The sequence below is a fragment of the Vigna radiata genome, chromosome 8 (assembly GCF_000741045.1).
Source record: "Vigna radiata var. radiata cultivar VC1973A chromosome 8, Vradiata_ver6, whole genome shotgun sequence".
Classification (NCBI taxonomy): domain Eukaryota; kingdom Viridiplantae; phylum Streptophyta; class Magnoliopsida; order Fabales; family Fabaceae; genus Vigna; species Vigna radiata.
The window spans coordinates 26,841,585-26,867,821 of NC_028358.1; the positions used below are offsets into that span (position 1 = coordinate 26,841,585).

Here is a 26,237-nt window from a genome sequence, read left to right on the forward strand (position 1 = left end):
ATAGTATCAGAAACGGTTTTTTGATATTTGCTATCTTACCTCATATAATGTTGCAAATTTTATCACCTTAATTTCAAAAATTTGCACATTTTACTTCCTTAATTTCAAAACTTTGGACTTCTTTTTAACTTTGATTACATATCAACGTACCGTTGCTACATTAAAGAATTTCACATCATCTATGAAATTGTCATGTTACCCGTTTTTCTATTGGCAGTTGATGGTGAAATAGCCGAAATGGACAGTTGAGGTGTAAAATGTGCAATTAAACCTATATTAATGGAATATTGAGCAATTAGTGATTAGAACTTCCAATCCAAAGTTATATCTTGAGATAAAATTATCAAATAAGAGTTTATTGTTTATTGTAATAGTTGGTGTAACATATATTAGTGACACGTGATCCTCTTTATTTTAATATGTGTGTGTATGTGTGATTAGAAACTTTTACTCTAAGTACATATTTTTATATATAATTATCCAGTAAGAGATTATTGCTAGTGTCGTAGTTGATGTAATTTATAGCAAAGTCATTTGATACTACTTCTCTATGTGTGTGTATATCTATTTATATAGAGACACACGGGTGAAAGCACAAGAGGAACAAATCTCGACCATATAATTCATTGCATAGTTAAGATTAGAATTAATTGAAACAACCATGACCATTTATGAATTGGATGACCAAGATTAATTCCTTTTTCCTTTCACTTTCATTAGATATGTCCCCCCTTTCCACACATACATTGGGCAAATGAATATGGGTACTATAGTACTCATTGTATGTGTCCAATGGGTATAGGATTTATTGTGATCTCTACTGATGCATTTCAACTACTTATATCTTATTTCATACGCATTTAGTTTACTTAATACCAAATGATTTGTTTATTGATTCCCTTGATTAATTTTATTTTGCAGGTCTCCTTGTTTGCCCTTTCCTTTTGGAGCTTTCATTTTGCAAGCTTATGTGCATTTGGGCTACTTGCTTACGTTGGATATGTTATTTATGCCTTTCCTTCCTTATTTCGTCTACACAGATTGAATGGACTGCTTCTTGTCTTCATTCTCTTGTGGGCTGTTAGCACCTATGTATTTAATGTGGCTTTCGCATTTCTGAACTGGAAACTTGGACGGGTAATCATTTAGAGTGACAATCTATGAGTAAACGTACTTTCAACCTTTTGTAAAGTTTTTCATACATATGTACAGGACATGAAAATTTGGGAGATGGTAGGACTATGGCACTATCCAATACCTGGATTTTTTTTGCTTGCACAATTTTGTCTTGGAATTTTGGTTGCATTAGGTAATCTTGTGAACAATTCAGTTTTCCTCTGTGTGTCTGAGGAGAGCGGCCAATCATCAAATGACTCTTCCTCAGTAAAAGGTAATTTATCACAATCTTATCATACCTGTTACATGAAAATTTAATAAACCTCTTTAATTTAGAGTTATGTACAGCCACGTACGGTCATATCCTTCTTACTGGTGACTATGTATGCCCACATATAGCGGAGTATGTGTGTATTTGTATGTATTCATGTTCATTTTCTCTTTCTATATTTAACTCCTCTAATAATCATCTGGGATGTCACATTTTCTTACAATGTATTGGAAGTTCCATATCAGATAGAGATAAGACCAATTTAGAATATATAAGTGGATGCAAACCTCATCTTATCAGCCGGTATTTTATGGTTAAGTTAGGCTTAAAGTCCACTTTTAACATGGTATCAGAATCATGGGTTAGAGCCTATCCTAACGAGATTTATATATGATATGAGTACATTACATATGGAGATGTTATATGATTTAATAATCAGAAATATTTGGTAAGATATTTCATTATCAAACCTGTCAGAATCCCTTGATTTATGCTGGAGTATATAGTTTTTTCTATAGTTTTAATCACATAATTAGGAGGATTCATAGGCTGCCATATTTTATATTTTGTATTTATTTTCCAGGATCATTAATCCTGAATTGTAGTGATAGATTATATCCATCATAAATTAGGATTTTAAGTTATTAAGTTGTTGTATTTTATTTAAGATCAATGACTACTCTATGGATAATATCAGAAACAGTTTTTCTTACATGGTATCAACAAGGAGTAATTTCCCTGGTGTAGAAAATACATATAGGGTAATATATTTATGATGAAAAATAATAAAAAAATTATGGGCTAAGCTAGATACATAATATTATAACTAACACTCTCCTTCAAGCTGGTGTATAAATCATATGTACCAAGTTTTTTAAAAATATAATGTGAAGATAATCTATGGAACTCAAAACAATATTATGTGGAGAGGGATTATGGGAACATATACCTTTACGGAGGGAAATTGGAAGGTCAGTCTTAGTTGTTGGAACTAGAGGAGAGAAAAGAGTTGACAATTGACTTGAGTCATTTGGTAATTGTTGGGAACAAAGTCTTTGACTATAAACGTGAAGTGTGGTGGAGGAGGAGAATCTGACGATGGACTAGGCACAATTGGAGGAACACAAACAACATGAATATTTATTATAGTAGATGGAGACACATCAAAAAGTAAAAAGAAAACTTATTGAAGGTGACATCTACGGAAATAAAATAATGTTTAAGAGAAGGAGAGAAACACTTATATCCTTTTTACGGTCGAATAAATCGTAAAATACACATTTGTGTGATCTAGGAGATAATTTATCAAGATTATGACTAAAATTATAAACAAAACATGTACACCCAAAAACTTTAAGTAATGTATGTAGAGGTTCATGAAGAAATAAAATAGAAAGGGGAATTTTGTTATTTAAAATTGAAAATGAAATGCGGTTAATAAGATAACATGCAGTACGAATACAACACCCCAAAAATGTTGAGGACCTCACCATAAATTAAAAGTGTGTGAGTTGTTTCAATCAAATGTATATTCTTGCCTTTAGCCTCCCCATTTTATTGAGGTGTATAAGTATATCAAGTTTGAAGAATGACAATATATTTTATAATATTTGTCATCCTGATTTGTAGGGGTAAATTATATCCATCATAAATTAGAGTTTTTGGTTACTAAGTCTTTGTATTCGATTTAAGAAAAATGGCTCCTCTGTGAATAATATCAAAAAACATTTTTTTTAACAAAATAATATCATATCGTCCCTATGATACACAGATACGATACGTGTATAGGATACAACATGTATCTGATATGCTAATACATTTACTTTGAAAATAATAGGATAGGATATATGATATATGTATATTGAAAAATATACATAAATTCTTAAAAATATGATAAATATATTATTTTAATTGTGAGTCCAAATTAAAATCATATGTATTAAACATTAAAATAAAAAATTATAAATGATTATCATAAAAATACTACGGTTTTATAGATTACCTAATTCATTGATAAGTATTGATAAAATATCTTCAAGTATCGAACATAAATATGTGTCAAACACGAATACGTGACCTATATTGAAGTATCGGTGCATCATAGTATTTTCCAATTTAATGTAATAAAATTATATCTCTAACAGAATTAAATCATACCTCTAACACTTTCCATCAAGTTCGTGCATATGTATCATATGTGACCATCTCTTTACGAATGTCACTAACACAATATTTCTTATGAGAATCATCTCAGCCCATTGATTGTTGAATTTGGTAAAGTAAATAATGACAAACAATAACTTTAATCAATAAAAAAAATGTAACTAACATCAACTAAAATATATCCTTGCAATGTAGGCCGAGAAACCCCAACTAAAGTTAGTTAGGAAATAACCTTGACTTGCTTTGGTGGACAAATAATTCCTAATGTGAACTGAAGGAAAACCCCTATCAGTGTCAGCTGAAAAAACCAGAACTTACATTGTCAAAAAATAGTCCCATTGTCATGAATAATAAAGCCCTTTACATTGATGAAAAATAGTTTTGCTATAGTTGGTTGTGAAATCCTTTATTTAACGTTGGTCAATAAATAACTTCAATCTATATCTGGAAAAGAATAACTTTGGTCAATGTTGGCCAAAAGACAACTTGATTGTTATCAACTGAAAATAACCTCAATTAGTGTCAACATAAAAACCTTGTTGATGTTGACAAGTAAACCTTGATTCGTCTTATGCGAATACTAGTTTATACCATCTCAAAATTAGAAGAAAACAATTTCTCTTTTATTCAGTCTTGTTACATACATCTGACATATGTACATACATTGATTGGTTAGTTTAGGAAACATGCATAGCCTATTGTACAAACAAATTCTTGAGATTGTGGGATTGTTATGCTAGTAATAAAACCAAGATATAGCCAATGCTCAGAATTAAGATCAATATGAATAAAATCTGAAACCTCTTTAAATATCTCGACATATTAGCAAAAGAATAATATTGGTAATGTCGACTAAAATTAGCCAAGACTAACATAATTTGAAAACTAAATGTTAAGCAGATATCACCCCAACCTTAGCTGTGTTGATGACATCTCGATCTTAGCTTAGTTGACGATGCACTAGCCTAGTCGAGGAAAGAATGTGAAGGGAAAAAGCATTGGTGTTATAGGGGAGAGAGTATGAAGAATTTCATATTCCTACTTTTTAGATGGAATTTGAAATCTCATAAATGTAATTAACCCAATCATCATCATCGTTACTTTCTATAATTTCAATTTCTTTTAGAATTCTCTACCCAATCAATATATTTTGTCATGAAACATTTCAAATTTTCTTCTAAACTGAAGTACCCTCTAAAATTTTCCACTGAAACACTATAAAGCTCCCTGAAAACACTATGGTGTGGTAGTACAATGGCATCAAATACTCTTGAGTTGAAGCCCAACTGGTTCAAACTCTTAGCACACAGGCATGCATGCACTTATGTATGGCTATAAACCTTGACAATTGTTGGCTGAACAACAAATGGAAGGCAAGTAGCTAACCATATCCAAAATCTTCTTTTAGCAAAAGGAACTTTTTCCTATGTACCAGTTGCTGTTGATGTATTAAGTTTAGCATTCTTTTTCCATCAGTATTAACTTCAGATTTATTTGAGTGGATTTTATTGACCTATAGTACTACGAGTGACTTGCATCATTTCTTTTTCTGTTTATTTTTTTTTTCATCCAAAGAACAATATTTCTGATTACATTTGATTTTTCTTGTGTCACGTCATCCCATCTTTCTTATCTACAGTGGAGGGAGAGACTAAGGTATTGATTGTGGCAACAATAGCATGGGGACTGCGCAAATGCTCTCGTGCTATCATGCTGGCATTGATCTTTCTCATTGCTCTGAAACCTGGTTTCATCCATGCTGTATATAGTATGTGTATTTAAATCATTTATGTTCATTTTGCATGGAATCCATTTAAATGATCTGTGGAACGCAGTTTTTTGTGTGACCTTATCCTATGCTAGTTTGTTGATTAGCTTCTGTTCTGTCTTTTCTTCAGTGATATTCTTTCTGATGTACCTTTTGAGTCACAATGTCAGTAGAAAGATACGACAGGCTCTGATTCTCCTATGCGAGATTCATTTTTCACTGTTGTATGTTCTTCGAATTAATTTGATCTCAACTGCATTGGAGAAAAAGGGCTCTTTAAGCATGGAAGTTGTAATGCAATTAGGTATTAGTGTATTCTAGTTTGTTCATACTTTTAAATTATATCAATTCCATTATATTAATATGCTTTCCCACTTATTAATTGACATGGAGAAATGGGAGATTCAAAGCATGTTCTATGAAATTGTTGCAGGTCTCCGTGAAGAAGATAGTGCCTGGGATTTCTTGGAAGTAGCTTTACTGGCTTGCTTCTGTGCAATTCATAACTATGGTTTTGAGATGTTATTTTCATTTTCAGCAATCGTACAGCATGCCCCTAGCCCTCCTATTGGATTTGGTATCTTGAAAGCTGGTCTTAACAAATCTGTTCTATTGTCTGTATATTCTTCCTCCTCTGTGAGAAACAGTGATGAAAGTTTCTCTCATGGTACATTTCAAAAACATTTACAATGCTTCCATTCTGAGTTAAATTTTTCATTTTATAGTCAGTGTATATAATTAATTTTGTGTTACTTCATGGTGGTTGATATAATATTTGTCTTGGGTATTATATCCAGAAATGAATATAACAAAATTGTTAAGCGTATAAGTCACATCATTTATTCTCTAGGACTTACATGCTGCCTCAAGACTCTACTTGGATGATGAAAATGTTTTGATGAGTAAACTCTGGTTAGGATGCTTTAAATGCAAAACTTATATGCTCCTACTATTTATAGAAAACCAAGTCTTTGTACTGCAATTACTTTTGCAGATGCTGTCTTACTTGTTGTGATCCTGTTTTCTCATCATATTTTCTTTTTACAGAAAGAAGAATAGCATCATACCTGAGTGCAACTGGGCAGAAGTTCCTATCTCTATACCGATCATGTGGTACTTACATTGCTTTTCTGACAATTCTTCTCGCTGTATACATGGTGAGACCTAATTACATATCATTTGGTTATGTCTTACTTCTCCTTCTCTGGATTATTGGAAGACAACTTGTTGAGAGAACGAAGAGACAGCTTTGGTTTCCATTGAAAGTCTACGCAATATTGGTGTTTATTTTCATATATAGTTTGAGCAGCTTCTCAAGCCTAGAGATGTGGTTGTCCAAATTAATAGATCTCTACTTTTATTTGGGATATGACTCAAAAGCATCTTCTTTTGACAATGTTTGGGAATCTATGGCCGTCTTAATTGTTATGCAACTTTATAGTTATGAGAGGAGGAATAACAAGCAGAACAGTCAAGATCACTTGGATCAGTTAGAACCAGGGGCACTGGGGTTTATCAGGCGATTTATTATTTGGCACAGCCAGAAGATCTTGTTTATTGCTCTGTTTTATGCATCTTTAAGTTCAATTAGTGCATTTGGTTTCTTGTATCTGGTTGGCCTCGTCTTCTGCTCCATTTTACCAAAAGTTTCTACTATACCCTCTAAATCATTCTTAGCTTACACAGGTTTTCTGGTGACAGCTGAATATCTTTTTCAGTTATTGGGCAAGCAGGCTAAAATGTTTCCAGGGCAGAAATATTCTGATATCTCTTTCTTTTTGGGGTTCCATGTATTTCAGCCTGGCTTTTGGGGTCTAGAATCTGCATTGAGGGGAAAAGTTCTAGTGATTGTGGCTTGTACTCTTCAATACAATGTCTTCCGTTGGCTGGAGAGGATGCCAAGTGAAGTTATTAGCAAAGGACAATGGGAAGAACCTTGTCCTCTGTTTGTTCCCACTGAAGATGCATACATTAATGATGCTATGTGCAATGAGGAAAGTAAAGGATCATATAATTCACATCCTCCATCTACAGTAAAAGAAAGGACCACAGGCAAGTCACTGCAAATTATTACCTCTGGTCTTTCACAAGCACCTGATACTCCATCCTCTAAAAGAGGAGGTTCTGACAGTAACGGTAAAAAATATTCATTTGGGTTTATTTGGGGAAGCTCCAAAGAGAGTCACAAGTGGAACAAGAAACGGATTATTGCTTTGAGAAAGGAGCGATTTGAGACACAGAAGACTGTCTTAAAGATATATTTGAAATTTTGGATAGAGAATATGTTTAATTTATTTGGACTTGAGATAAACATGATATCATTACTCCTGGTAAGCTTTGCCTTGTTGAATGCATTATCCATGCTGTATATTGCTCTGCTTGCTGCTTGTATTCTTCTCAATCGGCAAATAGTACGCAAAGTCTGGCCTATGTTTGTCTTTTTGTTTGCTTCCATTCTTATCCTGGAATACTTGGTAATCTGGAAGGATATGAAGCCTTCAAATTCTCATGCTTCAAGTGAGACTCGTTGCCATGACTGCTGGAAAATTTCTACTCTGTATTTCCATTATTGCGAAAAGTGTTGGTTCGGTAGGGCTCTCTTACCCTTCTGAGTTGCAATTTCTATGGAAGAAGTCTGTGATCATTATGTTAATATTTAGTTCTAAAATTGTGTGTGAAGGCATTAGGCAGTTTTCTTCTAGCTTAAAAGTTTGGCTAATTGGTTCTTTACTTTTATTAGATACTTGAAATATCTAGTCATTTTCTTCATAGATGAAGCATCTCCCTCTGTAGTGCAGATTGAAACTAGTGATTAGGGACATCAGTTCTTAAAATTCGCAGTGGCTTCTCACTACTGTATTTAATATGCATGTATTATTTATGGATAATGCCTGGTTTGGTTTTAAATAATTTGAAGTATTTAACATAATGTTCTAACCAGAGTCTTTAAGGCAACTGGTTATTGAGACCCGTTGTTTAATGAGATATGGTACACATCAAATAATGTATACAATATTTTTTCTATTTATCTCTCTCCATTGTTATGACACTTAATAATTATATACAAACTATTCTATACAAATAAGATTTCTCTTATTTAATATATTATTTTGCACGTTGAAACCTTCAATAACCTGTTCATTTCACTGTCTTTTCTGTTGTAGGACTTATTGTTGATGACCCCAGGATGTTGATCAGCTACTTTGTGGTGTTCATGCTGGCTTGCTTCAAACTTCGTGCAGATCGTTTGCCTAGTTTTTCAGGATCATCAACATATCGTCAGATCATGTCGCAGCAAAGGAACACGTTTGTTTGGCGAGATCTATCTTTTGAAACTAAAAGCATGTGGACCTTTCTTGACTATTTGAGACTTTACTGTTATTGCCATCTTCTTGACCTTGTGCTGATATTAATATTGATTACTGGAACACTTGAATATGACATTTTGCATCTTGGTTATCTTGCCTTTGCTCTGGTATTCTTTCGCATGAGATTTGAAATACTGAAGAAGAAGAACATAATATTTAAGTTCTTGCGCATATACAACTTCACTGTTATTATGATTTCTCTTGCTTACCAGTCTCCTTTTATTGGGGGACCAAGTGCTGGGAAGTGTGAGACAGTGAATAACATATATGAAATGATTGGCTTTTATAAATATGATTATGGATTTCGGATAACAGCCAGATCTGCAATTGTAGAGATTATCATTTTTGTGCTTGTATCGCTTCAATCATATATGTTTTCCTCGCAAGAGTTTGATTATGTATGCCGCTACTTGGAAGCAGAGCAAATTGGGGCTATTGTGCGTGAGCAAGAGAAAAAGGCTGCATGGAAAACTGCACAATTACAACAAAATCGTGAAAGTGAAGAGAATAAACAACAACGTAATTTACAGGTGGAGAAGATGAAATCTGAAATGCTTAATTTGCAAATACAACTCCATAGCGTGAATGGATCAACTAATTGTATTGATGGATTTTCTCACAATAGTGAAGGTCTGAGAAGAAGAAGGAGTGTTTCTCTCACATCAAATAATGACATTGGAATCTCTGATAAAGAAGACCAAGTTTTGGAGAGGCTAGATGGTGCAATAAGAGAGGATTCTGTTCATTCCAGTGAACTGCAGGAAACATCTGCTTGTACAAATGTAGGAACTCCATTGACAGAAGAGTACATGAAGTATTCAGTGGACCCTCCTATTTGTGAAATTACTGAAATAGATATTGATACTGCTTCTAGTGATTCAGGAAAAAAGGAAAAAGTTAAAGGGCAACCAAAAGAGAACCCTCTCAAGTCTGCTGTACAATTACTAGGTGATGGTGTTTCACAGGTACAGTTCATTGGGAATCAAGCAGTCAATAACCTAGTGAGCTTTCTGAATATTACACAAGAAGATTCTGATTCAAATAAGCACACAAATATTGAGGATAGGATCTATGACGAGATGGAGAGTCAGAAAACTCAGCACATATATATGGATCGTTCTTTATCTATGCAATCTGATAAGAGTTCTGAGGCCGCAAGTCTGCAGTTGGGAAGGATCTTTCGTTATATGTGGAACCAGATGCGATCCAATAATGATGTTGTATGTTACTGTTCCTTTGTTCTTGTGTTCTTATGGAATTTCAGTTTGCTATCAATGGTGTATATAGGGGCTCTCTTTTTGTATGCTTTATGTGTACATACAGGTCCAAGTTACATCTTCTGGATTATCGTGCTGATCTATACAGAACTATATATTTTACTTCAGTATCTATACCAAATTGTCATCCAGCATTGTGGGTTGAGTGTTGATCCTTGGCTGTTACGAGAATTAGGTTTTCCAACACATAAAATCACTTCTTCATTTGTCATCAGTTCATTACCTCTCTTTCTTGTGTATTTATTTACCCTCATTCAGAGCTCCATAACACCTAAAGATGATGAATTAATGTCTTCCACTGACTTCAAGTATAAGAGGAATGATCTTCATGCAAAAGATGGTCCTACTAGTTATAATTGGCAAGATAGAGCATGGGATTTGCTAAATCAGATGATCAACATGGTAAAACTGGTAATCAGAAGCTTTTTTACGTACTGGAAATCACTCACACAAGGAGCCGAATCTCCTCCTTACTTTGTTCAGGTTTCTCTGGATGTCAACTTCTGGCCAGAGGATGGGATTCAACCACAGAGAATTGAATCTGGAATTAATCAGGTGCTCAGAATTGTTCATACTGAAAACTGCAAGGAAAAGAATCCAAATCTTTGCTCTTTTGCCAGCAGGGTTAATGTTCAAAGCATTGAAAGAAGTCTGGAGAAACCCAATGTTGCCTTGGTTGTTTTTGAAGTTGTGTATGCTTCACCTGTAACTGACAGCTCTTCCACAGAATGGAATAAGTCTTTAACTCCAGCAGCTGATGTGGCCAAGGAAATCCTCAAAGCTCAGCGTACTGGTTTGGTGGAAGAAGTGGGATTTCCTTACCATATTCTTTCTGTAATCGGTGGAGGCAAGAGAGAAATTGATCTGTATGCTTACATATTTTGTGCAGATTTGATTGTATTCTTTCTTGTTGCTATCTTCTATCAGTCTGTCATAAAAAATAAAAGTGAGTTTCTCGATGTGTATCAGCTTGAAGACCAGTTTCCAAAAGAATATGTCTTCATGTTGATGGTATGTCTGTACTTTTTACTTTTAATTTATCCTTCCATATTTAAGCAGGTCAACAAGAGTTTTTCCCTTGTATATTAATAAATCACGGTCTTGTTTGCATCAACTTATCTACACTGGTCTTCTGGTAGGGAAGACAAAAAATAGAAAGAAAGGAAAATCTAGATAGCTGTGTTTTCCTTTGTTTGTTTGAAGAGAAAGCAGAAAGAAAATAGAAGGAAAAGTTTACTTCTAGGAACAGAAATTCATATTTCAATTTTATCCTTCTCCACCATCTTTTTTCTCATTCTAAATAGAGGGTAAGTGTTATAGTTATTTATCTCTGTATCTTCACATTTGATCTGCTTATAGTCTGTTAAATTTCATCTCAAAAACCAATTGGCAATATGTGATGTTGCCCAACAAATGTATAAGCAACACCCAAACAAATGAGACAGGTGTTGTAGAACTTCCCAATACCTCCCTTCCACAAATGATTAACAGAATACTCAATTTACCAAGATGGGTTATAGACTTGATACCATGGTAGATTTCATCTTAAAACTAATTGAGATTGAAAGAAGTTTCCAAAAAAAATATATAAGCAACACATCAATAATTGAGGCAGACGATGTGAAACTTTTCAAAATAGTATACTTGTTTTGGTTAGACCTTTATAAATTAATTGTCAGTCAGTTGCAGCTGACACCTATTATTGATTATTCTTTCAGTTGTATATAGGATTTCTGTAATAGAGAATTGTCACCTTTGTATCATTTACAGTTTATATGAATAACTCTACTATAATGTAAGCACTTATAAGATAAGAGCACAATAAGAAACATTGAATTAACTTAGGAAGTTTTAGATATTATTCATTCCTACTATATTTTAATTCTGTATTTTTGTTGTATCTCTCTTTTATTGCTGGCATAACAGTCTTGGGGATTTGTTCCCGAATAGGTTATTCTTATTTCCAAAAATATCCAACAAGTATGTAAGGAGATGATAGTAATTCCTTGAGGTTAATACCATGCACTTCAGCTTTTACAGAATCCTCTCATCTACTCCAAAAATTGGGGTGAATAGGTTGATTTTTGTTAGAGATATTATCTTTAGTTTATATTTATCTTTTATCTTTAGTTTGTTTGTTTATATTTCTTATTTGTATTTTGAGCTTAGCCTATATTTCTTCTATTATAAATAGAGGATTCTATGTGTATATTCAACCCAGAAGATTAATCCCATATATAATTTTCACTATATTCAACTTGGTATCAAAGCAGGTTGTCTAAGTCTCTTGCTGTTGGTGGTCGGTGGCCGCTGCCACCGGTGACCTTAAAAATCTCATATTTTATGAAATACCTCAATGAGTAATCTTGTCTTTCTTAGCCTCAAGATCAGACTTGTAGTGCTTGACCTGGCCCTTCTTCAGTATTTCCGACAACGAGTTTCTTCTGTCTAGTATCATCTTGGCCATCCACCACCGTTCACCGAAGGCCGCCGCCGTTCACCGTCGGCCGCCGTCCATCGTCGTCTTCGTCAGCACAGTTTAGTTCGACCACTAGCGGATCTAGATCGCCTCCTTGAGCGGCGACCATCCCTCTCAATGCGAAAGACTAGTTCTCATCCATGCGCCGCCACGAGCACCACATCTGTCAGCTCTCCACTCCCGGCATCCGTATGTTGTCAGCCACCGTTACAATTTCGTCCAGTGACCAGCGGATCTGGATCGTCTCCTTGAGCGATGACTGTTGTAATATGGGATAATATCTGTAGAATCTTCCTAATTAGAGGAAGTAGATACATAATATTTTATTTTATTTTATTTTTCCCTAGGTTTCCTAGTTTCCCTATTATGGAAAGCCAAATTTTTGTTCTCAACAGTGATGTTCAGCAGACGGATCTCAATTGCTCTCAAATTGATGTCACTACGTCACTTCTTTCTTAAATCGTTGATAGTTGTTGGTCACTTTCTTCTTGGGCTCGAGTCTAGTTTGTTTAGCCTGTACTTCTTGTCATACCTTGGTTCATACAGTCTGTATGCTCTAGGTTGAGGGGGAGTCTTAGAGATATTATCTTTAGTTTATATTTATCTTTTATCTTTACTTAGTTTGTTTATATTTCTTATTTGTAGTTTGGGCTTAGTCCATATTTCTTCTATTATAAATAAAGGACCCTATGTGTATATTGAACACAAGGGATATTAATGCAACATATAATTTTCACTATATTCAACTATTTTAACTTAGAGAGGTTTCTAGTTCATCTTATGTATGTTAGACATCCAATATAAATCATTCTTATGTTTCTTCACTTACTAGCTTAAACCTCTGGGATTGTTGATTCATGATGTTAATAATACCAAAAAGTTGCCCAGAACCTTTCAAAATTGTTTCTTTTGATTTCCCAAATGTAAGGGTTAAAATTCAAGTACTTTGAAAGAGAATGACCACAATTCATAATTTGCATGCTTAAGAAACACTGTTTCTTTGTTACATATGTTAGAATGATGGAACGATTTATTGCATGCTTGATTTACCCGTGCGGCTAGAGTTGCTATTTCATATAGATTTCTAATAAGAATTAATTCTTCTGTTCAGGCTATCTTCTTCTTGATTGTGCTTGATCGAATAATATACCTCTGCTCATTTGCCACGGGGAAAGTGGTTTTCTATATTTTCAACCTTATTCTCTTCACATATTCAGTCACAGACTATGCTTGGCAATTGGAGCCATCCGAACAACGTACAGCTCAGTTTGCTCTCCGATCCATATTTCTTGCAAAGGCTGTTTCTCTAGGACTGCAGGCTGTACAAATTCAATATGGTGTTCCTCACAAGAGCACTCTATATAGGCAATTTTTGACCAGTGAAGTTTCAAGAGTCAATTATCTAGGGTATAGACTTTATCGCGCACTGCCATTCCTGTATGAATTACGATGTGTTCTTGACTGGTCATGCACAACTACATCCCTGACCATGTATGACTGGCTAAAGGTACGTGTAAATATTTATTTATTATTTATAAAATAACAATCTTTCATCCAAAAAGTTAAATTTGCCTCACCAAATACAATTTTCAGCAACAACTTTGATAAACTAACATTTTTATTAATTTATCTTTAGTGCTACCCTATTATTTGTGAATACTATTTTCCAATGAAAAGTGTATATTTAGTGCATATTTAGTGAAGTTCTTTTTTCACTGATCATTCAATTTTGAAAATGGCAGCTGCTTGAGAATTTCATGAGATGGTTATAGTTATCATTATATGTTTTGTAAGACTGACCTATTCCAAACAGAAGGACAAAAAGACAAACTGCATATAGTGGCAGATAAAAATTTCATCTCTTTATAATAAAATGGCAATACTTTGTTGAGTATATAATCGGTATTATTTATTTGGATAAGGCATATAATTTGAGATATCTGCCACTATTCGTAAATTGTTTTTTAAAAGGGAGTAAAACTGTTACTTTAGGATTGAAAATTAGGAGTTCTTTTCATTATTCTCTGTACTTGAATGTGTTTTAGGATATAGTAAGCCAGATGTTTGACTGAAGTGTTATTAGCAGCACTTTTTAGATTAAGTTTCTCTGTATAAGCTCTTTGAAAACTCATTTGGAAAAGCTTAAGTTTAATTTCATGGATTTTTATTTTATTTTTTTTGCTTGCAATTTTGCATGGTTTAGAAACTAACAACATGGTTTCCCCGTTTTGATAGCTGGAGGACATAAATGCTAGTTTGTACCTTGTCAAATGTGATTCAGTTTTGAATAGAGCTACACACAAACAGGGAGAGAAGCAAACAAAAATGACCAAATGCTGTAATGGGATATGCCTTTTCTTTGTATTGATCTGTGTTATATGGGCTCCGATGTTGGTAAGTAATAGACTAAACGTAAATACCCAGAATTATATCTTTGATTGTTTAACATATTTCCTGTTTATATCATGGATTGGTTACTATATTTTATTATCGATGATTTGTTTCCCTAATTAGTTAGATATTTATCTGTGTGAACAGGGATTACTGCTCTAGATTCTATGAACATATCAATGTTGTAATATACTTTATTACATAATAGAATATACAAAGACCTTTTTTCTCAACTGATGTAAAATGTGAAAATGTTTTTTTTTCCTGGCCGAGCTTGAATCAGTTTTTCCACATAGTAAAATGGATTTACCTTTTTATATAAAGAGCATTACAAAGATAGTTAATGTCATTAACGTAGTTGTCAATTGTGTGCTTTTGTGCCACTGGGTGGTGTGCAAAGTGGTCATCCCTCCCTTCCGCAGCTCACAATGCCCTTGTTGTGGAGCACCTTAGCATCATGGTCATCATGCTGCTATTTGTAGCACAAATCAATGCCAAAGGGCATGATTACCACCTTTTTTACTTTTCAAGTTCAAGGACAGAAGCACCCTTCAAACCAATGTTATTTCAGGAGTTTCTAAAGGCTGAAAACATATCAACTATATCGAGTTGTTCTCTCATCATTTTGACATGCAAATTGAAGAGCTTAGGAAAAGAAGTCATAAGATAAGTTGTTTCTAAATCAAGAATCCAAACACCCTGAGATATAGGGCAATATACTCTTACCTTTCATGGGTATGGTATACGATGTAGAGGACTTGGCCATTGATTCAATCATTGTTTTCAAATGATCAAGTTCCTCTTTAAAAGCTCTCATATTGGATATTGAAAAACATAAAACAAAAAGATAATAAAGATTCAACCTGTAACACCCACATAAAATTATCACATTTACTAGAAACGCAACAAAGGACTTATACAAAGCATTTAGTATTTCGAAATACAACTTAAACATAACAAAATTTATATAAATATAAATTAATACAAAAGAGAGTCTAAAGTGGATCTCTAATGTCTGCTAGATGTTGTTTATGCACATGTACCTATATTTGCTCAAGTACATAGCACAATCATAACAAACCACCACACAAACAAGACATACAAAGGTAAGTTATTGAAATAAATTTTAAACATAGTACAAATGTATATAAAAGAAAACATTAAAATAGGCAATCAACAAACAATTCATTTTCATCGAACACAAACATACAAAACCATATAGACTAAATATGGATCTATACATCAGAGGATAATCAATAAATGGAAAATCAATTGACATCTTCCAAAACATTCATATCAAGTATGTACTACAAGAGATTACCATCTAATCCTAATCTAGACTTAGATTAACAAATAAGCTAAAGAGTAATGGATCAAGGTAAGTTCAATACAACCAAAACTGTATATCTACACATGTCATGATATACAAGAACTCCCTCATGAGCTTTTCACCACCTATATCATAGCCTGTGACTTAGAATATCGGCAAAACAAGGAGATTTCTATTATAACATAGTTGTCTTTATTTAATACACAAATCAAGCAATGGTTCACATATCATTCTAGATTTATGACCCTAACTTCATACAAATCTTATCATTCTTAACCATTTTCATACGACACTGTTGGAAGTCCCACATTTAGTTATAAGTGAGGTGCAAACCTCACCTTACAAGCTGGTTTTGTAGGGTTGAGTTAGGCCTAAAGCCCACTTTCTAATATGGTATCAGAGCCATGGTTAAAGCCTATCCTAGTGAGTTCTAAGTGGGCATTTCTCTTTCTATTCCACCCGTTGTCGGGCCGCTATTGGACCACCCAATTTCTACTATCACGCACGAGATGTCTATACCTCGGCGTGAAGGGGGTGTGTTAGAAGTCCCACATCGACTAGAGATAAGGCCAAATTATAATATATAAGTGAGGTGCAAACCTCACCTTACAAGCTGGTTTTGTAGGGTTGAGTTAGGCCTAAAGCCCACTTTCTAATAGACACAACTAATTTAATCAGAATCACAATTCAATTGAATATACAAATTAATATTTTATTTGCACATATTTAACATTCACATTCAATCCATTAAAGAGACAAGGAGAAAACAAAAATAGCTTGAGTTAAAATTGCCTCGCTGAAACAAAAGTTTCTTAGTTGGAGTGAAAATTTAGTTGATAGCAAGAGTTGAGTTCCAGCTCTATTTTTGCTTGTGCAAATAACCCTTCGCTTGAGCAAAAATAAGCCGAGAACAAAGGTTGAGCTTTTGCTCTATATTTTCTTGAGCGAAAATATCAAAATATCAACTTTATGCACTATAACTAGATCTATTTTTAAAATTTTTACTAAAAGCTACTTTATCAAATACAATCTACAAAAAAATTCAAAATTATGAATACAACCATAAATCACTCAAATATCATCCTTCACTCGTTTCAATTCATCCTTGATCATTTAAACTCAATATATTTTCATACACATCAAACTCATTATAACTACTATATGGAAAACTTACGCATCCATACCATATTCAAAACTTACTTAAGAAACTTCATACTTTAACATGCATAGTCTAGTAACTATATCAACATCTCTACAAGAGTATCATATTCAAAGCATTTTAAAACATTTCTCTATTAACCAAAACCTAAAATAACATTCTCACTCAATTTTCAAACATTCAAATTGTTTTCTAACAAAGTAATCCCTACATAGAAATCACGATATTGTGGCAGAACATCTACCCTAAGGTTCTATAAAAAAAAAAAAAAAAAACTAAAAGTTTTCAAATATAACAAAAAGTAACTTTGAGCTCAAGCAAGAACAGTACTCAATCTATAGATCTAGACCAAAGTATTCAAATATAACAAAAAGACAGTATAAGCTTAACCAAGTTGAGTGATCACTTTTATTAACTAACCTCACTAAGATTGATGAAAAATCCAATACTTATATATAATATATATATATATATATATATATATATATATATATAAAGAGAGAGAGAGAGAGAATCTTTAGAGCAAACAAGAACTTACTGATTGAAAAGCTGACTAGTTGAACATGATCCTTAGCTCCCTAGCTATTGCAAGGTGTCATTAGATTCTCTTATATGAAGTTTGGAGGAATGAAATAAAAAAGAAGCTAGAGAGAGAAACAAAGAAATGGAAAAAAATGGTGAAATGAAAAAAATGGGTTTTATGCTTATCGCTTTGATTTGAAACAAAAAACGAAAAATGTTTGAACTTGTTTGAAGTGTACTTTAAGCCCAACTCACTCTTACAAAATCGACCTGTAAGGTGAGGTTTGCACCCACTCATATTTTAAATTGACCTTATCACTAGTTGATGTGGGACTTCCAACACACCTCTCTCACATTGAGGTATATACATCTCGTACATGAGATTAGACACTATGGGTGGTCGTATAGCGTCCTGATAATGGATGAAACAATATACCCAACAAATTTCACTAGGATAGTTTCTAAACCATAGCTCTAATACCATATTAAGGACTTTAAGCCAAGGCTATATGTATATTCAACACAAGGCTGATTAATGTCATACATAGTTTTCACTATATTCAACATGGTATCACAGTCAAGTTCTTTTGAGAAAAAGAAATTTATATCGCCTCTGCCACTACACCTGCCACTACCATCTACAGTTGTCGGTGGTGGTGGCGTCTACCGTCGCTACCGGAGCCACCGTTTTCTACTGTTTCCATTGTCAGAGTTCCAGTTTTGATCGTCTCGGCCAGGCGACCACCATGCAGTCAACGGTTGCCATAAGAATTTTGTAGCTCTCTAAAATGTCTTTTTCATTGTTGTCTCTGTTTCTATGTGGTCCAATCTAGTCCTTACAGTCTATCGTTGTCAGCCACTGTAGGCCACCATCCGTTATTGATGGCACAATCTAGTCCTTGCAGTTTGTCGTTGTCTGCCATTGCAAGCCCCATTAGTTACCAATGGCAATCTAGTCCCTGCAGTTTATTGTGTCCGCCACTACTAGTCGTTCTCCATTACTAATGGTAATCTTCTTTGTCAAAGTCATCATAATTGAAGTTTCGCGGTAATCTACTATTGTCCAATATTATTCTCCACAACTGTTGTTAGATGTTCCTCGACCTTTGTTCACACTCTATCAATTGGATGTCAATAATGCATTCCTCAACGGCGATTTGCAAGAAGATATTTATATGCAGCAATATCCCATATTTGTTGCTCAAGGGGAGTCTTCTTGGTTAGTATCGTCTTCTATGTCGTCTTCGCAAATCATTAGCAATTTGGTGTCAGAAGCATATATTTTCATCAACTCTTTATTGATTATGTTAGTAACAAACTTGATACATACAATTTTTTATGCACCAACTTGAGGATGAGGGTTAGATATATTATCGTTATCTTTTATCTTTAGTTAGTTTATTATTATTTTATTTATATTTTGGGCTTAGTCCATATTTCTTCTATTATAAATAAAGCATCCTATGTAATATATTCAACACAAGAAAGATTAATCTCATATAGTTTTCACTATATTCAACAATAAGCTAGTAATAAAATCAAGATACAACCAATACAAAGATAAAAACAATAGGAATCAAATTTAAAATTTCCTAAAATATCTCAACAATATCAATCACACCAACTACATTCTCATCATGCTAATAAAAAAAACTGCATTCTCGTCATCTCTATTTGTAGTAACCAAAACCTTTAAAATTGAAATTAAAATATGCTGAGATGAATAGGAAGATTCTAAAGACACTTTTTCGTAATTACTATGGAAATGGTGAGAATATATTTTATCCTAATAAGTTGCTATTTAAGACAACTTGGTAAAGGTATAATTATAATTTCCAATGATGCTGTAGAAAATAGTGTTAGTTAATGTTTTTATTAATTTTGTTTTTCAAATCCAATAATGATAAGTTCCAACAATTTTGTTCGGAAATAACGGTGTTGTGAGATATCATTATGAAACCGTTCATGTGCTTGACCATTACAATTTTTCAATTACCCCAAATAGCATATAACACATCTTGTTTTTTCCTTACAGATGTATAGTAGTGGTAACCCGACAAACATTGCCAACCCCATAAAAGATGCTAGCTTTCAGGTTGATATCAAGACAGTAAGTGGAAGGTTGAATTTGTATCAAACTACACTATGCGAAAGACTACAGTGGGATCAACTAGATTCAAATGTCAATTCCGATCCCTTTGGCTATTTGGATGCATATAATAAGAATGATATCCAGTTGATTTGTTGTCAAGCTGATGCTAGTACACTGTGGCTTGTTCCACTTGTTGTGCGGACCAGATTGATTCAGTCCCTTGAATGGAATACTGACATGGAAATTTTTTTCACCTGGATACTTTCAAGGGACAGGCCAAAAGGGAAGGAAGTTGTGAAATATGAAAAAGCTGTTGACCCTCAATATCTTCCAACGCAGTCTGATGTTCAAATGGTTCTTAATGGTTCTGTAAACAGCTTTAGGATTTATAATGTTTATCCAAGATATTTCCGTCTCACTGGCTCAGGTGACGTTAGACCTTTGGAGGAGGTAATCTGATTCTGAGTTCATATTTTCTGTTGAGTTATACTAGGAACACATTTACTGTGAAAATCACAATACTTTGAAGCATACTTATTGAACTTCTCCCATGATTCAAAGTTTTTAATAATTTATTTATTAATAAAGTAGTGCATAGGTAGGACTTAGAAAATGTTTGTTTCTAACATTTTTCTTTTTAGTGCCCTCCTTTCCTCTTTTATTTGAACTAGCATTTGTGTTTCTTCCTTCAATTGTTGATTGCATATGAATTGAGAAAAAAACTGCATATTGGCATTACATGCGTGATCGCTAGAAGTTAATCATCTTTTGTTGCCAATAGTGATGTAGTTTACCAGTAAACGCTGGAATTTTCCCTTCTAACAATTGGTTTTAAATTAGAAATTACTATTTCTTTTTTAATACGAGTGATAGAAACGACGAGGGAGGAAGAGATGATGGTGTTCATTTCTCCGACAATTTATATTACTTTTTTCCAGAAGTGATCCAAAATTACTACTGAAAACTTCTACTTCAATTTGTCAGGATAATACTGTTAGTGCTGATCTCATTATTAATCGTGAGCAATTTGAGTGGTGGACATTCCGAGATATTAATCGATCAAATTTAAGTGGACTTTGTGGTCCTTTGACGGGACCTATGGCAATCATAATATCTGAGGAGACTCCACCGCGTAAGTTGGTCATGAAATTATCTGTGTCCATAGTTCATTTTGTTTGCTGATAATAATATTACCTAATACAATATTTCTAATATTGTAATACTGCTTCAGAGGGCATTCTCGGTGACACACTCAGCAAGTTCAGCATATGGGGGCTTTACATAACTTTTGTTCTAGCTGTTGGACGTTTTATCAGACTCCAGTGCTCTGACTTAAGGATGAGAATTCCCTATGAGAACCTACCTTCCTGTGACAGGTACTACAGAGTTCTTCCCTGAAGATATAGCCGTACCAATGATATTTTTTCCGCACTCTTCCCTTGAACATGCATTTTTCTACAATAATATCGTTAGTTACCTTATTTATGATACATCATGCGGTAACTTACATTACTTATTGCGTGCATCTTGTGTAGATTGATTGCCATATGCGAGGATATATATGCTGCTAGAGCTGAAGGCGAGCTTGGAGTGGAAGAGGTCCTTTACTGGACTCTGGTGAAGATATACCGGTCCCCGCACATGCTGCTTGAGTACACAAAACCTGATTGAATTTTTGGTTGTACCATTTGGTGATTACTAACAGCTAACCAGATTCATTGCTCGCACATGGTTTAACTGCAAAGCACATTGAACGACAGGAGTTCAGAGCAGTACGATGCAGGTTGATGCCTGCCTGATAAGATTGATATTGCAACAGTTTTGGTGTGGAATTCATTTTGCGATCATGAAACATTTCTGTGAACAGATTGGGGGGATGACATCGTGATTCATGACTGTTATTGTACACAACATTGATGCTTATTTTGGGGGAAATCATATACACGGTGTACAATACTGTCAATGCTAAAATTATAGTGAAGAAAATTTGTATAGTTAAACGTGAGTGTTGTTTTGTTCTCTACCTGTTCTCACCTTCGAAAAAGGCAGCAAGATTAAGTAGACCGAAAGTTAAATGAAAAATAGAATATCGATTCAATAATACCATGACTGCTCGATTTTATATGCATCAAATAATTTCATTCTCATAGTGCTTCGAAATCGTTTTAATGGAGAAAAAAATAGTGTGCAATGATATAATTGAGAACAGATAGAAAATTAAAATAGCAATTACGAGAGATATTTTAACTATTAGCTCTAAAAGTTAATTTAAAATGTTAATAGTTTATGGTAACATTTAATATAGTTATTATTTTTAAACATTATTATATTCTAAATAAATTAGCAAAAGTCATTGTACTGAACATTTTAAATAATGTATTGATATTTTAATTATGTGAACGCGGTATAAATGTGATGTATTTATATTTTTTAAGTTCAGATCATTGGGCCGTTATACTAAAATAATAAAACATATTAAATTTTATAAACAGAAGAAAAATAAACATGAAAAGAACGGCATAAAATGTATGTTTTAATAACGCTTGAAGCTCTTCTATAAATTTATTTTCTAACAATTATACGTATTTATTAGTCATCGTAAGCATTTTTAATCATTGATATTATGTATTTCAATTTCGCTCCTTAAGATTGACACAATGATATTAAGTGTTATTTTTCTTTTTCTCGGAGAAGAAAAGTGATAGATGATGTTACCACATTTACCAAATTGAGAGAATACAAACCCTCCCTCATAACACCTAAATAGATGTACCAAACACCACTCAAAGCACTAACAACTACAATAGGGTTCCGTTCCTGTTTCTGAATGGAACAAGACTTTTTTTCTTAATGTAAACTGTATGAATGCTTTAGCGTTTAATATGAAATTCATTCAAAAAAGTAATTAATTTGAGAGGTCAACATTGTTTCTCTACTTTATCAACAGAATGATTCCATGTAATTAAAAAAATGAAAATAATGGCAAGAAATCGAGTGCAGGTCCTAAGTCACTTTTGCTAAAGCGAATTTATTCTCAATTGCTTTATGAAAAATGGGGGAATTTTAAAGGAGTAATCAGCTATTCCCTCGCAAGAGAATCATGGTGATTGATTAAAAAGCGGGAAAAAAAGGAGGTGCTTAGCAGAAGAATACAGTGATATCTTTCGTGTTATGTGCACATTTGATGTTTGAAAACCGTTTGGGTTGATTTTAAGCATGATAATAACATTAACATTAACATTAAAACTAAAATTAAAATATAATACAAAGGCATGAACAAAATTCGTTCGTACGCATGATTTTACAACAATCTCTAAAGTAATATCCAACAAACCAACCAGAATCAACATCTTTGCACCATGCAAACTTGAGATAATATTCCTCAAACATCACCTTTGGCTATCTTAGCTTTCTTGCTAGCAGAATCCCTCTGCTCAACTATCTCTGGGATGGTGTCCTGCATTATCTTTGGGGAAGAAAAATCAAAATCTGTAACACTAACACCTTTGAATTCTGGATTATCTTTTAGAAACGCTCCTATCTCATTGCGGGTTCTTAGTTTTTTGCCAGAAGGTGTGACGTAGTAAGCGTCCAATTTGGAGTAATCTTTTCTAAGTACCAAGCTCCTCCTAAAACCTTGTGGAGTTTTTGGGAGGTTAGGTTTGTCAATGACCCACGTTCGAGTGGAATCATATTCAATATCAGCAGGTTCATCACAGGAACAATTAGCCTTTCTGCTGCAAACGAAAGGTTCCTCAGTGGCTTTACTTCTAACCTCTTCAAACTCTTCCTGTGTATCAATCACTCTCCATTTCAAGCAGTTTTTGCATTGCGCCGCGTATATATCCACTGAACCCTGACTTGACAGTGTTCTCTGTTTGGCAAACATTCAAATATGCAAACTTCAGTTTTAATTTTTTAATCACTTTTGTCTGTGCAGTGAATCTATTAGTTTAATTCCTTTCAACGGTAGAAACCAACACTAACCACTTTAGACGTAGCCGCGGAAAAACAATCTAAACATCAAGCATTGGTTGGTAATGCAAGTTCTAATGTATAAAAGTTTATCAACCAAATACCAATTCCTAACTAAACTGTCTGCTGCACAAGCTGACTTCAACGAGCGCTTACAACTTTCAGGCTCTATGCTTGAGGAGCTATGAATCAATTGGTTAACAGAACTGGCCAATGATACCCCAGCCAGGTCACTAAACTGAGAATAATTCAGGGAATATGATTTACATAACTACCATCTAATTTGACTGCTAAAATCATGGCCATAAAGCTTATATCATATACACGAGCGCCACCACAGGCGCATACAAGGACAGAGCAATAACGTACCACCTTCTGAAAGAACATAGATCCTCTGCTGTCTCTGCAGGAGATATATTAACCATTGATATTCTCTCTCTTGATTAACTACTATTATGTTAATCCATCAATCATCCAGATTTTGCATAGGATCTGAGTTCCTTCTGAAATGTCACAAACATGTCAGGAAAAGTTAAGGAACATTATACAAATAGGTGTGGAGCCTTACGCACCCAAGTTCCTCAAATTTGGTTAAACTTTATTGAAATTTCTGATGTCTCATCTCATCCTTAGCCCATTTGAGCACTTAATAATCTAAAATTATCACCCAAAACCTCACATTAACAATTTTTTCCCTTTCCCTAGGATAGGTCTATTATATTTTTTTCCATAGACGTGAATCGTAAATTCCAGAATCAACACTATATGTTTAAGGGATCCAAACCCTACTCACTAAACCAACACATACAGGCGAACAGCAACATACATGTAATACCCATTAAAAAAGAAAAATATTATCAATTTTGTAGCTTTATTAAATGGAACAATGCCCATTGCATGATGGACAGGATAATATGATTCACCTACGATACAAAGAACAGCAGTAAAATTGACCGAGAAACAAACAATTATTTACAGCGAATCCATGAAAAGTGAAGAAAAATTAATCTGAAAAGCAGGAGATCTAGTGCATAGAAAACCCTAACTTCAAAATCATGAGAAACAAAGGAAATTAATTGAAGAAAGAGATGAGAAGTACCTTGGAAGACGAAGGTGTTTTTGAGATTTCTTGACTTCCTTTCATTTCTTTCATTCACATAAGTTGCTTCCCTTACAACTCATACAATTTCCATCTCCAGCATTTATACTCCTTTAAGTTGTAATAATTATCAGCCTAAAAAATTAAAAGATTTATTTAATTTAAAAAAATATTAATTATTTAGTTTTAAATATTTTAAAAATATAATAGTTTATTAATTATTTAATTCAAAAATTTTAATTTCATTAAAAATTTATGAGATAAAATAGTTTATTAATTGTTTAATTTAAAAAAATTTAAAGAGATAAAATGATTTATCAATTATTTAATTTAATAAATTTATTAGATTAAAAGATTTTTTAAAATAGTTTATTAATTATTTAATTTAAAAATAAATATTTCATTTTGAGGAATTATGATATAGAAGATAAGATTTGATGAATAATCAATTAATAAAGAAGATATTAAATAAATAGTGTAGTTATAAGATGAGTATATACTTAATTAGATCCTATGAATATATGAAATATATCTTATAAGTGATTTTTTAATGGTAACATTATAGGTCTGTAAACGAGAAACGCAGTAAAAATAGAGAGGGATTTTGAGTTGATTTATAATTTTATATATGATAGATAAAGTTTTTAGTTGTAATACAACAAATTTTGTTTATTTTTTAGATTCAAATAATGTAATAATAAAAATTTCATATTTTTTATATTTTATTTATGTGCACTAAGGAATGACACTTTTTTTTGCATTAGAAAATGAGTTATAATTTCTATAAGATAAAATCAAAATAAAAATAATTTTGTTAGTAAAAAAATTGGATTGTTGCATAATACATGTGAGAAAAACAAATGTTTGGTAAAAGTGCAAATTATTTGGTTGGAAATAAATAGAGAAAATGAAAAGAAGAAGAAAAATTGGTAGAAAATGATTAAAATTCAAAGAATGTTTGGTTGGAAAAACTAAGATTTGAAAAAAAGAATGAGAGAGAAATGAAAGATATTAATAAAAGTGAAAAAAATTAGATGTAAAGAATTAAAGGAGAGGATTGTAATAAATAAGAGGGTTAAATATATTTTTAGTTCCTATACTTTCTGGCGATTTTGGTTTTAGTTCCTCTTTCAAACTAACGTATAATTTAGTCTTTTAATTTTAGAAAACTTTTGTTTTAATCTTTTTTACCAATTTTTTTAACTTTATTTGTTGTTTCAAACACGT

The 26,237-nt window shown here is 33.2% G+C and overlaps 2 protein-coding genes across 6 annotated transcripts in view; one reads left to right on the forward strand and one right to left on the reverse strand.

The window, feature by feature from the left end:
• The window catches only part of LOC106771866 (piezo-type mechanosensitive ion channel homolog), a 45,722-nt gene extending 23,781 nt beyond the window's left edge, over positions 1-21,941 (forward strand). For all 3 annotated transcript variants that reach the window (XM_022784708.1, XM_014657872.2, XM_022784709.1), the window contains 13 exons: positions 922-1,137; positions 1,213-1,390; positions 5,190-5,318; positions 5,449-5,622; positions 5,752-5,985; positions 6,366-7,907; positions 8,483-10,974; positions 13,554-13,949; positions 14,678-14,836; positions 19,880-20,386; positions 20,921-21,068; positions 21,168-21,312; positions 21,472-21,941. In XM_022784708.1, coding sequence (XP_022640429.1) covers positions 922-1,137; positions 1,213-1,390; positions 5,190-5,318; positions 5,449-5,622; positions 5,752-5,985; positions 6,366-7,907; positions 8,483-10,974; positions 13,554-13,949; positions 14,678-14,836; positions 19,880-20,386; positions 20,921-21,068; positions 21,168-21,312; positions 21,472-21,607 — 6,456 coding nt within the window. In that variant the 3' untranslated portion in view covers positions 21,608-21,941. The remainder of the gene's footprint in view (positions 1-921; positions 1,138-1,212; positions 1,391-5,189; positions 5,319-5,448; positions 5,623-5,751; positions 5,986-6,365; positions 7,908-8,482; positions 10,975-13,553; positions 13,950-14,677; positions 14,837-19,879; positions 20,387-20,920; positions 21,069-21,167; positions 21,313-21,471) is intronic.
• Positions 21,942-23,153: 1,212 nt separating this feature from the next.
• On the reverse strand, positions 23,154-25,115 carry LOC106770942 (methyl-CpG-binding domain-containing protein 4). Of its 3 annotated transcripts, none has more exons than XM_022785069.1 (3): positions 25,011-25,109; positions 24,284-24,414; positions 23,154-23,810 (listed from the first exon to the last, which is right to left on the reverse strand). In XM_022785069.1, the coding sequence occupies exons 2-3, from the start codon at positions 24,296-24,298 to the stop codon at positions 23,319-23,321; spliced, it is 507 nt and encodes a 168-aa protein (XP_022640790.1). In that variant the 5' UTR covers positions 24,299-24,414; positions 25,011-25,109; the 3' UTR covers positions 23,154-23,318. The 3 variants fall into 3 exon arrangements, with proteins under 3 accessions (XP_022640790.1, XP_014512283.1, XP_014512282.1); XM_014656797.2 differs by having other exon boundaries at positions 24,281-24,414; XM_014656796.2 differs by lacking the exon at positions 24,284-24,414 and having other exon boundaries at positions 25,011-25,115.
• Between the last annotated feature and the right edge of the window lie 1,122 nt (positions 25,116-26,237).

Coding starts and splice junctions, on each gene's coding strand:
- LOC106770942 (XM_014656796.2), bottom strand. CDS start 25,064: ATGAAAGAAATGAAAGGAAGTCAAGAAATCTCAAAAACACCTTCGTCT. Junction 23,811..25,010: donor AAACACCTTCGTCTTCCAAG/GTACTTCTCATC, acceptor TTTGCCAAACAG/AGAACACTGTCAAGTCAGGG.